General features: G+C 57.9%; 1 protein-coding gene across 3 annotated transcripts in view; it reads right to left on the reverse strand.

Annotated features, from left to right (window-relative positions):
* Nucleotides 1–333: 333 nt before the first annotated feature.
* The window catches only part of SPSB1 (splA/ryanodine receptor domain and SOCS box containing 1), a 59,030-nt gene continuing 45,944 nt past the window's right edge, over nt 334–13,419 (reverse strand). For all 3 annotated transcript variants that reach the window (XM_037045307.1, XM_037045309.1, XM_037045308.1), the window contains exons 2-3: nt 9,850–10,655; nt 334–2,238 (exon numbers count right to left, since the gene is read on the reverse strand). In XM_037045307.1, coding sequence (XP_036901202.1) covers nt 2,111–2,238; nt 9,850–10,543 — 822 coding nt within the window. In that variant the 5' untranslated portion in view covers nt 10,544–10,655 and the 3' untranslated portion in view covers nt 334–2,110. The remainder of the gene's footprint in view (nt 2,239–9,849; nt 10,656–13,419) is intronic.

Consider the following 13,419-nt stretch of genomic DNA (forward strand, 5'->3'; position numbering starts at 1 on the left):
TTTCTAACCCCTGGACAAGCCTGAAGCCCCTGTGGATATCGGGGCATCCTTTCTATCAGGTCACAAGTCCCATGGTCTGGGGGGGGGGGTGGCGCGCTGGCTCACAGACTTCTGAAAAGGGATGGGGACATTCCAGGATCCACCTCTCCAGGATCTTCCTGATCCTCTGCGACTCTGGCTGGCATCCCGCCTCCGGCCAAGGGGTGGGGCTGGGGGCAGGTGATCACCGCATCATCTGTCGAAAACTGTGGGCAGCGGAGCTGGCCGGACCCGGGAGGGGAAGGCATACCTCTTTCCCTTCCGCCAAGGCACAAAGGAGGACTCAAAGGTGGCTTTGTATTTTAATAAACTTTCCTTTATTATGTTACTGACTATGATCAACCATCATAAAATAGATTGGGAGTCTCAAAACTGTACAGGCCACGGGGCTCTGGGCTGAGAGGGGAGAAGGGTGGGCTTGAGGGTGGGGCGCTGGGGGCCGGGAGTGCAGAGATGGCCGAGCGCCCTGTGATGCGGCCGGCCGCTGCGGGAGGTGCTGGGCCAGGGCGACAAGGCTGGATCTGCTAAGTGAAATGCTCTCGTGTGCAACATTCATCAGAAAGGACCCACCCTGGAACAGGAGCGAGGAAAACCTTCACAAGTCTTACAGGTAAGGTCTCCATGCCTGGGGGGAAAAAAAAAGCCAAAACCCTCCCAATAATAAGGGGGTAATTTACATTCCTCACCCAGTCCTGGCACCAGCTTTGTGCTTTAAAAAATATATTCCACTGGAAGACTTTTTTTTTAAAGGTACCCTACAGCAGCTGTTTAAAACATAATTCTTACGGACAAATATATATGCATATATATTAAACACTTTAAACAAATAAAGTTATCTATTGTACCTGTACAGAAGTGAGCTGAAGTCAGACTCTCAGACAGAGTTGACTCTGAGATACAGAAATGCAGTGGCAGGGGATGGGGTCTGCTAGTTGGGGGGCTGCGGCCTGGAGGGGGCGTCCCTCTCCTGCAGACAGCCCACCTTGCCTGTACGTGATGAAAGGGGGGCACTAAGCAGGGACTGTGTGGGTTCCCCGTGAGGCGCACCTCCCCAAGGCCTCCCCCGCCTCACCATGCTCTTGGCTACCCGGGAGGAAGACACCCACACTTCCCTTCTTGGTCCGGTAGTTCTATAGGGCGCAAGTGGGAAATCTCAGCCGGGAAGCAAAACCTCACCCCGCCTTATAGCCACGCAAGACCACGGAAATAAAACCACGTGCCATGGTGAATGAGCCGACGTGTAAGTGACTGGGTGGAGACACGGAGGCTGCCGCAGCTGTGGGGCCAACCCCAAAGGCACTCCTACTGCACTTGAGGCTGACGCCCCCTGAAGGGCCCACTCGGGGACTCGGAGTGGAGCCCCCTGGAAACTGTAGGTCAAGGGACCCAAACAAAGACCCCCGTGCCCACCTGGGGACACGCCATAGACGCCCAGCCCAGGGAGAAGGGCAGGTGAGACACACGCATGGGGGCGGAGCAGCAGGTGGAAGAAAAGCAAGAGAACACTCCAGAGAGGTGACCATGACAAGGTCCCTTTCTAAATGGAATAAATAAATGGCTTTTCTTATTGTTAAAAGAATAAATACGGGGTCCAGGGGCGCCGGCAGCGGGGGCTGATGCTGAGCGTGCAGCCCACGGGAAGGTCCACTTCGGGTTGCGCCTGGTGTTCGGTACGTTTCTGACGCCCTGAGCTTGGTTGCGGGACACGACCCCTCGTCGAAGCACCTCTTAGCACCCCTGGGGTCTTCTCTCCAGGCTGGCCCCTCCCATCGGCCCTGCCCTGGGACCCGGCAGGTGGAGGCTGCCTGTGCGCCCCCAAGAGCAGATGGGCACTCAGCGCTGGCTTCGTCGGAGTCCACTGTGTCCTTCCCCAGGGAGGGGCAGTGGTGCGGCGGGGCCTGTGTCCAGAGCTGTTGGTGTCTGTGTCCTCAAGGGCAGCCGGGAAGACGAAGAGGAGGAGCAGGGCCTTCCTCACACGGCCGTGGATGCCCGTCCAAGGCGCAGGGTGTGGCAGAGGAGGCTCCGTGAGTTGGCACCAGGTGGCTGTCCTGCTGCGATCCTGGGTGGAGGGTCACTGGTAGAGGAGGTAGGCCTTGAGGGAGGCGGGCAGCGGCAGCGCGTGGATGTCTCCCAGCCGCTCCTTCCCCAGGGCCAGGCGCACGGCGCGTCGGCAGAGGTCCATGAGGGGCATGGGCTCGGCTGTGGAAGTGGAGGAGAGAGAGAGCGTGGGTTAGCGCAGCTCCGGACGGGTCTGCAAGGAATACTATCGGCAGGGGAGGAGCATCACTAATGGTAGCTTTAGGGCACAGTGGATCATTTGATACTTTTCATTTTAGATGAATTATTAATAGCCAACACAGAACCCATTCTGGGCCAGGCACCTCGGTAAGCTCTCAGCAAGCACTAATTTAACTCATTTAACCCTCACAATGGTTTATGATGATTTCAGATCGCAGCAGAGGAGGAGACAGGACCCAACCCAGGCTGCCCCTGCTTTTCCACTCAGGATGCGCAGCACCCCACGCCATCAGACCCCACGCCAGCTCTCAGGTGGGGACGCCTCTTGTGTCGACCCAGCCTCACGCGGGTACTGTTCTCATCTGCATTTTACAGTGGACGACCCTTAGGCACAAAGGGGACCCGACGTGCCAGGCACGTGGATTTGAAAGAAGCTTCTAACTGCAGCCTGCACGGGCACCAGGGTCCTGTGTCCCTGAAGCGCCGTGCAGCCCGTGTCTCAGATCAACTTTCCTCCTCAGAAAGAACGTGGAAGTCGTTCCCTCTAAGGCCCGGAGGCTCTGCTCGCCCTTCCTCCCACTGCTGACTTTTCCCTGACCTCTTCTCTAAAACCTGGTACAGGTGAGCGCGTCTGGAGCTGCTTGGGGCCACCCCACCGTGTTCAGGACACAGAGCTGACATGAATGGACCTGTGTCTTCACCCATGGTCTCCCCTGACTCTGAGTCTCCTTTGTGAACAACACAAAGATCAGACCAATCCCCACGCCCCCACCCACACACACAAAATTTAAAAAAAAAAAAAAAAAAACAGAAGAACTCCAGCTTTTCCCTAGAGAGCCCATTCTACCACCAAAAAGTGGATTAAGGTTCTTTAACATCAACACCATGTCTCAGACTATTAAAAGTAACATTTAATATTGGTAAAGACCAAATTATTGAAGACCAAATCCTATGGCTGGGGTGGCGGGGAAACGGGGATTGGCTGTGAACACGTCTGGGTTTCTTTGGGGTGGTGAGCGCGTTCTAGAGTTGACTGTATTCACGGCCGCGCAGCTGTGGACATACTGGGGACCGCTGAGAGATGCCTTTTAAACGGGCGAAGGTGCGGTGTTCAAATTACATCTGGACAAATCTTGAGATGTCATTTAAAATGCACTAACTTGAGATGTTTAAAAGAAAATCTCAGACTTGGTCACGTATTTGCTAAATTCTAGGCTTTGAAAGAAGACGACTGACTGCTTTTCATCTCTCGAGGGTCATCGCCGGAACGGACTGAAGTAGTAAAGGTTTTTCGTGGAGAGCTTTGAAGCGGGGCCATTGCTGGCGGCAGGAGGATGAATGAAATGACCCTGCGTCCTTTGAGACAAGGGGCCCACAGACTCCAGATGAGTGGAGCCGGGTTTCTCCCCCTGACTGCTTGCAGAGCCTTGGGCCTCCCTCATCATAGAACATCCTTTCCCGGTGACCCCAGATCTGGCTCCTCGCTTCCGCCCCACACGGAAGATGACTCTTCTCCCTGGGTCTCAGTTTCTCCATCTGTTAAGATGTGTAGCTGGTCTCCCAAGTCCCATCTAGCTGCGATCCTGGAGGCCAGAAACAGCCGCTCTTGGCCTGGACCTACAGTTGAGGAGTGGCCCCCCGCACTGGACCACGTGGGGAAATTTGGAGGTGCTTCCTCTCCTCCACTCAGGGGCTCTCTCCCATCTTCCCCCAGCCCCTGCCTCCCCAAGGATGCAGCTCAGCCCCCACTGGGAGGCAGAGGGGCTTTCCCTGGGGGCCGAAGGTACTGGAGAAAGCATCAAGAGCCACTGAACTTGCCCAAGGACCCTGCCGGGCTGTGGAGTGAGGGCTGAGAGGTAGTTCCCATCATGCCCTCCTGGCTTGAGGGGTTTCTGGTCAACTCATGTACAGCCTTATGGAGAAATACCATCAACAGCAGAGGCCTCTGTAGCCAGTGTCCCGCCCTCACCCTTAGCTGGTATGCATCGAAGCACTGGTGATAGCTGTGGCTTGTGGAGCACCTACTGTGTGCCTGCCGGGGACCTTGGTGCCCAGCCTGCAGATGGGGAAGCAGCTCGGGGATGGGAGAGTCAGGGTCCAAGGCCTGAGAGCCAAGGGCTAGAAGATGGACATCAGTCCATGAAATTCTCAAGTGCCGCTATTTCTACGCCTGCATGAAGAGGAAGCTCCCAGCAGTTTACCCAAAGGGGCAAGGACCTACAGCCACCACTCCTGCCCCTCTGAAAGCAGCTGGGGGGGGTGCTTCCACAGCCTGAGCACCTTTGGACTACCCTAAGTAGCCAGCTCGAGGGGGTCTGTGCAACTGGAAGGGACATGTCCTTCAGACACGCCAGATCTTGCACGATGGACTATAGGGGTGGCAGCTGACAGCCATGCTGATGTTATGAGCCGGAAATGTGACCAGTCACCCAAGCATCCCCAGTGCGGGTCTATGTTCAGGGGCCTCAAGGACAAAGAGGTCACCCCCCTCCGCCGACCTTGTAGGAGCCAAACGGTGATGTCCGGCCCACGGCCTGATTGCTTTTCAAAGGCCAGGCAGGCTGAGAACGCGCCGGGCAGGCTGAGAACGCCCGGCCACAGAAGCAGACGTGGGCACCATGCATGTCTGTCCCACAGGTTTCGGTCGGTCGCTAACAGGACCCAAGAAGACCCCCTTCCCCCTCAATACTTCTGACTGGGGGCTGTGGCCTCTGTATCCAGCCCCATCCTCAAAGCTGGGTGCCCCCTGAGATTCCACTGAGGGTTTCCAAACAGAAGGCGGAGCTGGTCTGATGACTCCTGGCGGCTCGGCCATCTTCCGAAGCCCATTTACGTGGTTCAAGTGAGCGAAAGGGGGAGGCGCCCAGTGCGCAGCGCAGAAATTGGGAAGTGAACCAGGGGCTACTTCTGGGAGCAGGAGGTTGGGGAACTGGCCAGTCCATGTGCCAACTTCCGCGTGTCTTGAAGAAATGGTGACCTGGTGGCCCCAGTACCCCAGCCCGTGGCTCTTGAAGTCCCCTGAGACCACGACACAGCTTGAACTCCAGAGTCCGACCCTGTGTCTAGTTCTTGGCTAAATGAATGAGCTTTGGGGGGGATAGGTGGAGTCAAAGACCAATGTCTCACGTCAGGAAGTGCCCCAAATTCAGCGATGTCCCCACCTCACCTTCTCCACTGCAGTCACTGGCATTGTGCTTACTCCTGCAAGCAGCATCAGCGAAAATGCTCCCGGAGACGGAGTCTAGAAACTTGCTATGGGACAGTCACCCCAGGATACGTGTGCATTTCCCTTTAGAATTAAGCAGTTCTTACACAAAAGCATTGAAACGAAACACTAACCCTTGCTTTTGCCAACTAGGGAAGACTGCCTGACACCCCGCTGGGTAATGTGGATACCCTTGGTCCCTGGCCTTCAACTCGGAGAGCTACTGTCCCTGTATGACCAGCCTTTTGGGGGGCGTGGGGTCTAGAAGAACCTTATCCCTCCACATGGCCTTTGCCCCCAGAAAGAAGCCGCCACAGGGTGGGGTGGTCAGTCTCCCCAGATAGGACCCTCCCTAGCCCCAGCTGGACTAGGGGTGTAGGGAGAGGCTGACATGGAGTGAGGTGCCCCAGGAGGACACCGGGAGGAGGTCACCAAGTTGAAAGACTCCTGAGGAAGTGAGCTGAGCCTTGACTGAGCCTGCAGTCACGACAGACTGCACCAGACTTATCTGGGCGCCTGAAAGGGAGAACTTGAGAATGTCTCACTCAGCGAAAACGCTCCCATGGGGAGGACGCCTGCTCCCCGCGGGGGTGGACGGGGGGACTCTCGGGTCAGGGACTCTCCCTCGGGTGACAGTGGACTGCTGCTTGCAAATAGGCCTTTTCCCTCTGCATCTCCAAGGAGGGTGGCAGGCGGTCCTGGGGCCCCAGCTGGGCTCTGTGTCCCCACCTCAGGGCCATCCCCTGCCCTTCTCCCCAAGAAAGAACAAAATGACACAGCAACCTGTCTGGTGGCAGCCTCAGTCCCAGAGGTATCAACCCCCCCCAAGGAGGAGTCAGAACAAGTGGCCTGTGGTCTGAGCTGCCTGGGGGGTGGGGGAGGGTCCCCAGCATGGGGCAACGACCCTGCTGTGCCGGGGAAGGTGGGCTGGGGAACCACGTGCCCACTGCAGTCCCAGGCAGGGTGTACTCAGGGGCAGCTTTAGCTGGCCTGCTCTGCAGACAGCTGCTCCCAGCTGAGGTGGAGACCTGGTGGCTGGGGTTGGGAGGGGGTAGGAAGGTGTAGACAGGTTCCCCCAGGTGTCCCAGGGCGGAGGAATGGATCAGAACGACCTCCAAGGCTTTGACAACAAAGCCCACTCCAGGCCTAACTCCAAGAAAACCTGGCCAGAGCTTCCACCTGCCATGTCCTGCTCCCTGGCTGGACCCCAGACCCAGTCTAGCTGTGACATTCCTTCGTCCTCGCCTGCCTTGGAAGGTAAAGCAAACCCTTCTGGGCAGAGGACTTAGGCACCCTTTGCCCTCACCTGACGGGACCCCACCATCCTAGTGCTGGGTTGTCTCATCTCCCCCCCAGGCAGTGGCACGAGGAAGGGCTGGTCTCATGGGCATGGGCTCTGCTTGCTGTCTGCACATCTTTAGAGGGTGGGCTACTATCTGCCCCTCACCCAAATTCAGGACCACCTGGAACCTCCGAATGTGACGCCATTAGAGCAGGTTCTTGGCAGGTGTCACTGGGTAAGATGAGGTCTCACTGGAGTAGGGTGGCCCTGAACCCGATGGCTGGTGTCCTTAGAAGCGGTGGGGAGGCACAGAGGGGAAGACCGCGTGACGGAGGAGGCGGAGATGAGTGCCACGTGCCTGCCAGCCAAGGACTGCTGGCAACCAGGAGCCAGGAGGAGGCACAGGAGGGAGTCTCCTGGGAGCCCTCAGCAGGAGCTGACCCTGCCCACACCCAGGTCTCAGACTTCTGGCCCACAGAACTGTGAGAGAAGGCTGCTGTTCTCAGCCGCCCAGCGGGTGGTCATTTGTTCCCACAGCCCCCAAGACGAGCACTCCACCCTTCCTGCTCCTCTCTAAACCGCCACTCAGTCAGGCGTTTGACCCCTCCCTACCCGCCCACGTGACTCTCATCGAGGTTTCCAGTGACTGCCTCGTCCCTAGAGTTCATGGACAGTTCTCAGCCATCAACACACTCCACCTGGCATGACCTTGTCCTTCTTGAAGTCCTTCTTTGCTTGGTGTCCAGGACACCAATCTCCCCTCCAGCCCCAGGGCCACTCTGTCTCCCCTCCTCATCCATCCGACCTGACGCACCCCAGGGCGTGGCCTGAGCCCTCTCCTGTCACCCTGAGGTGATCTCATCCAGGGGTCACACCTCTAAACACCATCTGGCCATAGATGCCTCCCCACTAATACTGCCCCAGACCCTGTCTCCAGACTTCCAGAGCCATCTGGACACGTCAAGCGAGAACTAGCCCCCATCACCTCTCCCCTGGGCAGCTGCCATAGCTCCTCCCTGGCCTCCTAGTGGCCAGTCTTCCCCTAATGTCCATTTCTAAACAGCAGCCTGACCCTTTTGGGATATGGAGTACCCTCTCAACAGAGAACCGAGGTGTGNGCCACTGTCTCCCCTCCTTCTCATCCATCTGACCTCAAAGCACTGACGCACCCCAGGGCATGGCCTGAGCCCTCTCCCGTCACCCCAAGGTGATCTCATCCAGGGGTCACACCTCTAAACACCATCTGGCCATAGATGCCTCCCCACTAATACTGCCCCAGACCCTGTCTCCAGACTTCCAGAGCCATCTGGACACGTCAAGCGAGAACTAGCCCCCATCACCTCTCCCCTGGGCAGCTGCCATAGCTCCTCCCTGGCCTCCCAGTGGCCAGTCTTCCCCTAATGTCCATTTCTAAACAGCAGCCTGACCCTTTTGGGATATGGAGTACCCCCTCAATAGAGAACAGAGGTGTGTCAGGAAGCGGCCGAGGCTGGCAGTTCTGACACACTGCCCCTCACCCTACTCCCCACATGTGCAGTGGGCTGAGGACGCTGCCACACCTCATGGGTTTTCCCATCTGGATCCTCCAAAGTTAACACTGTGCAGAGTGGGGCCCAGACTGGGGAAGGCGAGAAGCCACGTCTGGCGTCAGGAATCTGGTGCTGGGGAGGGGAGTCCTCAGCACTGTCCACGAAGGCCGGAGGTGGGTCCAGGCCACGGGCACTCCCAGCATCCCCCCAGGGGCCAGCTCATAATGGAGAAGTTCTCGACAGCTCCCTCCCAGTGCACCCCCTCCCCTCAAACCGGAAGGCCTGGAGACTGCAAGACCAGGCTAAGCATCTGTGCTCCTGACACTGAGGGGCCTCCCCACCACCTGGCCTGCGGTGGGGGTTAGATCTGGGGGCACTTGCTGCTCAACGACAGTCGGTACAAGGGTGGGTGGAGCTTTCTAGGAGGGACCCAAGAGGGAGGGTCAAGCACAGTGGTGGATGGCTCCAGAGTCCCAGGTCTGCCTGTCACCACGGGCTCCCAGCCAGGTGGCCACAAAGCCCTCCGCCTCCCAAACAAGGACAGTACTGTCACGTGAGAGTTATTTTCACACACAGCCTGACAGAGGCCACTCCTCCCTCCAAAGGGACAGGCGGGAAGTGCTGCTGACTCAGCCTGTTGCTAACCCAGGTCCTCCTCCCGAAAAGCCCCCGATGCCATGACTGAACAAGCCCCTCTCAGGGAACTGTGCTCCAAGGGAGCCTACGTAGGAGCCTCCAGCACCAGGGGAGAAAGGCCCTACACCTGTCCAATGAGAGCGAGAAGCCACTGGCTCAGTTACAGGGGAGGACCAAGAACTGCCAAGGCTGCAACCCCCGCTCCAAGATACGCTGGCTGCTGTGCTGGAATTTGGCCAACTTCGTATCAGACCTAAAGACTGGTCAACCAGAAACACCTGATCTTGGCCAAAAGGCCGAGAAGCAATAGGTCAACTGGGAACAAACCACATCTATCAAAGACCATCTATCATTTACTTATTGCCTTACTCACCATCCGTCCGTCTATCCACTCACCCATCCACCCATTCATCCACCCACCCACCAATCTGTCTTTCATCTATTCATTCATTCGTATACCCTCCCATCCACCTACCCACCCACTCATCTATTCATTTATCTACTCATTCATCCATCCACCCATCCATCCACCCATCCATTCACCCATCCATCCACCCATCTGTCTTTCATGTATTCATTCATTTATACACCCACCCATCTACCTACCCACTCACTCACCCATCTATTCATTTATCTACTTATTCACCCATCCACTCACCCACCCACCCAACCATCCGTCCATCCACCCAACCTTCTACCCATCTCTGTCCAGCCACCCATGAGGTGCTGCCAGGTGCTGGCAGGCTCCAGCTAGAATTTTTCATTTAACCAGAGGCAGGCAAGAATCACCTCTGAGGATCCGAATATGCTGGGATATCTACTCAAAGACATTTTAATTACAATGACCGCACAGATTTCTGGCGAGGCCCTTGGGGCCCCAGGGACACAGGCAACCTGGGGACAGTGCAGAAGACACTTACGGTCAAGTCCATTCAAGTAGCGCATGCGGATCTCACAGTGGCCCCAGACAGCACTCACAACAGGATACAGTTTTTTGCCCTTGAGTCCCCGAAAAGCCACTCCCATGTACTGTCCGTCCACAATGAAGCTCAGGGTCCCGTCGTCCATGTCCAGGGCCACGAGGAAAGAGTCGGGGACAATGAACGTCTCGTCCGGCTCCAGAAAGGCCGGGTATGTTTTGCTCGGTTGGTTTTTGCCGTCATGGTAGAGCCGGTTGCGCCCCAAGTCCCAGCCCCAGGACTCGTGGTTGTTCCCCACGAGGGTCGTGTACCCGACAGAGTGCAGGGGGGCGTCGGCTGTCGCCACCCCCACCACGGCGTGCGTGCCCCGCTGCCTCGTGGCCCACGTGATCTGCCACACGTGCAGCCCCCGCGTGTACCCGACTTTGCCCCTGATGGCGTCCGTGCTCTGGGCCACCGGATGCCGGTGAAAGATCAGCTTGTCGTCCTCCTTCACGAAGACGTTGAGTGAGCGGTCATTGTTGTTCCACGAGTGCAGCAGCTGGACATCGTGGGACACAGGGGGCATGTCCAGCAGCAGGTCCAGGCGGGTGGGCTTGCAGTAGTCCAGGCCCTGGAGAGCCTGCTTCAAGGGCCGGTACGTGGGGTCCCTCATGTCCACAGTCTTGATCCCTCCGGTGACCTTCTGACCCATGGTGGCCTGCTTCACCTAGTCACCGACTCCCAGGGCAAACTCATCAATCGCGGGGCCTCTTCTCCTGAAGGCTGCTAGGCACCTCTGTGAGTCGCGGAGCGGTCAGTACGGCCTAATGGGTAGAAAGAAGAACAGGGGGTGGGGTGAGCAGGGGTGCAGGGACGTGGAAAGGGAGTTAACTAGTACATTCAAACAGGCTGACTGCTGCCATGTTCCAGCGGTCTGGGCTCTCAGAGCACCCGACACGGGGCAGGCTGGAGCCTTGGCACATTTGGAAACCCTGCTCTGTCTCTGTAGCTAGGTCGTCCTAAGGGAGCCCGAGAGGAAGGAGGGAGGGAGGGAGGCGCGGGGGCTGGCGTTGTGCTCCACTGTGTTGGGTGCACCACGTACCTAATCGCGGCTCTTCAGGACAGAAGGCCGCATTGGCACAGACCCTGGAGTCAGCCCATGCAGTGGGCATCTCCCCTGGTCCTAGCAGGGGGAGCCGACTTCCTGCTGCTTCGGGAGGCAGCAGAAGCTCTTTGAGATGCCACCTCCCTGCTCCTCCTCTTTTCCAGCACAGCCGCCTCCCACAGGCCCCTAGGCTCTCACCAGGGAGGGGAACCCTGGAGTAGGTAGCAAGTTCAACTTGGGGGCGGCGAGTGGGCTCGGCTGGAAGGCCACAGGGGCTGCTGGCTGGGCAGGCCCCAAGGCTGCAGCAACCTCCCCAGAAGGTCCCACGTCCCGCTGCGTTGGCCTGGACAGTGGTGCCAGTGACACTCTTCTGTGTGCAGGTTGGGGGAGAGTCCTTCCAACACATTAATTTAAAACACGTGTAGAGAAATGGGTGGGAGTGGAGAAGGACCGTAACAGGGAGGATGAGGGGAGGGAAGAGACGACGGGGTGCAGGGTGAGAAAGGGCGAGAGGGAGGGAGCTCTCAGGCCATTGAGTCTGGGCCTGGGCACACCTGTAACTCCTGCTTGGGCTGGAGCAGGGATCTGCTTCGTCTGTACAGCACTAGAGAGCAAATGTTTTAGGCTTTGTGGACCGGACAGTCTCCATGCAACTGCCCAATTCTGCTTGGAGCAAGAAAACAGCCACAGGTAGTGTGTAAGTAAACGGCGAGCATGGTTGAGTTCCAACAGAACTTCGTTAACAAGAACAGGTGGTGTGCCAGCCCACCCCTGACGGAGATGAAGGTTCCCCTGACCCAGCCCCCGCCCGTGACCTCTGCTGCAATGGCAGCAGTAGGAAAGCACAAGATGTGTACGAGGAGGAATCTCGAAGCAGCCAATTCAGTCCAAGCTCAGAACGAGTGACGAGGAAAGGCAGCATCACCTCACAGGGGCGGGCCCTCTGTCTGTCCAGGTCGGCTCCACAGGCTCTTCCCGTTCTGAGAGTCCGCCGCCTTCAAGGCCGGGTGCCAGGCTAGTCTACGTAACGGGTCCTTGTGCTAAGCTCCTACCCTCCTGGACGCCCTGTAGGGAGCCATCCCGTAGGGAGGGCCACTGGACCACACGACCTTGAACGGAGGGAGTCTCTGGGAGGAAGAGGTGGGAGGGCACACATAGCACCTGGCGGTGGCTCCGCACAAGGGGCAGCTCAGGGCCTAGCCAGGAGCGACGTGGGATCTGCCACTTCTGGGTCACCTTGCCCTCTGAGTCGCCTCCTAAGCGATCAATCACTGTGGCAACCCTAGGGCCACTCTTGACTCACCGGTCACCTGCCAGTCTCCACCCAACGTCCAAGCCCTGGTTAGGGCCACCACTCCGTTCTCATTGCCTTTCTGTCATCCACACCCGGCCGCAGCCCCACAAGGCCCCTGAAGCCATCCGTCCGCCTTCCTCTTCCCATCACTTTTAAAATGTGATCTGTCCTTCTGCACGTCCCCCGGGAGCTCCCATCGCCCCCTTTTTGGGGACTGCTGTCTAGCAGGATGCCTCCTCTCCCAGGCTCCTCCCCTGGGGCTTCTAATGCTGGGGGAAACAGAGGCTGGGGACACTGCCCAGGACTCCCCATAGCTTGCCCAGGCTTCTGCTTGCTCCTCTGTGAGATGGGTGCCCCACGCTTGGCCCAGGCTCCACGGAGACAGTGCTCCAGAGAGACCGGGGACAACTGGCAAGGTCACTTTTCTTTCCTCTAAAGTGTGCTCCGTGCCCTGAACAAAGATCACTGTTATCCCTCCTCTGGGTCACCACACCTGGTTCTACAGATGGACTCTGTCTTTGGGCCGAGACCCAAGTGCTTAGAATGATGAGCTAGAGCAGATCAAGTTTAAGGTCACTTCTAAGCTAGGCATTGGCAGAACCCCCCAAGCCATCCTCCCTCTTGTTGCTTGGGCTCCTCCAGTGGGGCCCTCTGTGCCCTCGGGTGGAATTAGTGGAGGCACGAAGAAGGAACCCCAGAACTGGATGCTGAGCCCTAGGTGGTGAGGAGTCCAAGGCATCCCCAAGTGCATTGTGGGGGGGCTGAGACCCGGGCCGGGCCTTTAATGGCCCAAAGGGGGAGGGGATGGGCACACCCACCGCCATGTCCCCTGGCACATGGGGATGGAGACACCTATTGGATACACCCACTGTTTTCATACACAAGCCACGGAGAAGTGGGGTGCTGGCTGAGAGCTATCAGTGAGAGGGGACGAGCCACGTGGGGTCCACAGGGTTAAAAAAGGTCGAGGGACACGAGAGGATGCAGGGTGAGTGTCTGAGACACACAGACAGACCCCCAGACTGGGACACACTTCTTGGCTTGCAGGTGCCATCGGGGTGTAAAACATCCAACAATCGCCCGCCACCCACTCTTCCAGGGTCTTTGAAGCCACATAGCCCCGCCCAGGGACATGTGGACAGAGACATGCACGGAACCGTGTGCTCCAGCAGACTTGGAGAGAAGGGGG

This window comes from Sturnira hondurensis, unplaced genomic scaffold (genome assembly GCF_014824575.4).
Source record: "Sturnira hondurensis isolate 20B ecotype Veracruz unplaced genomic scaffold, ASM1482457v3 Scaffold0004257, whole genome shotgun sequence".
NCBI lineage: Eukaryota > Metazoa > Chordata > Mammalia > Chiroptera > Phyllostomidae > Sturnira > Sturnira hondurensis.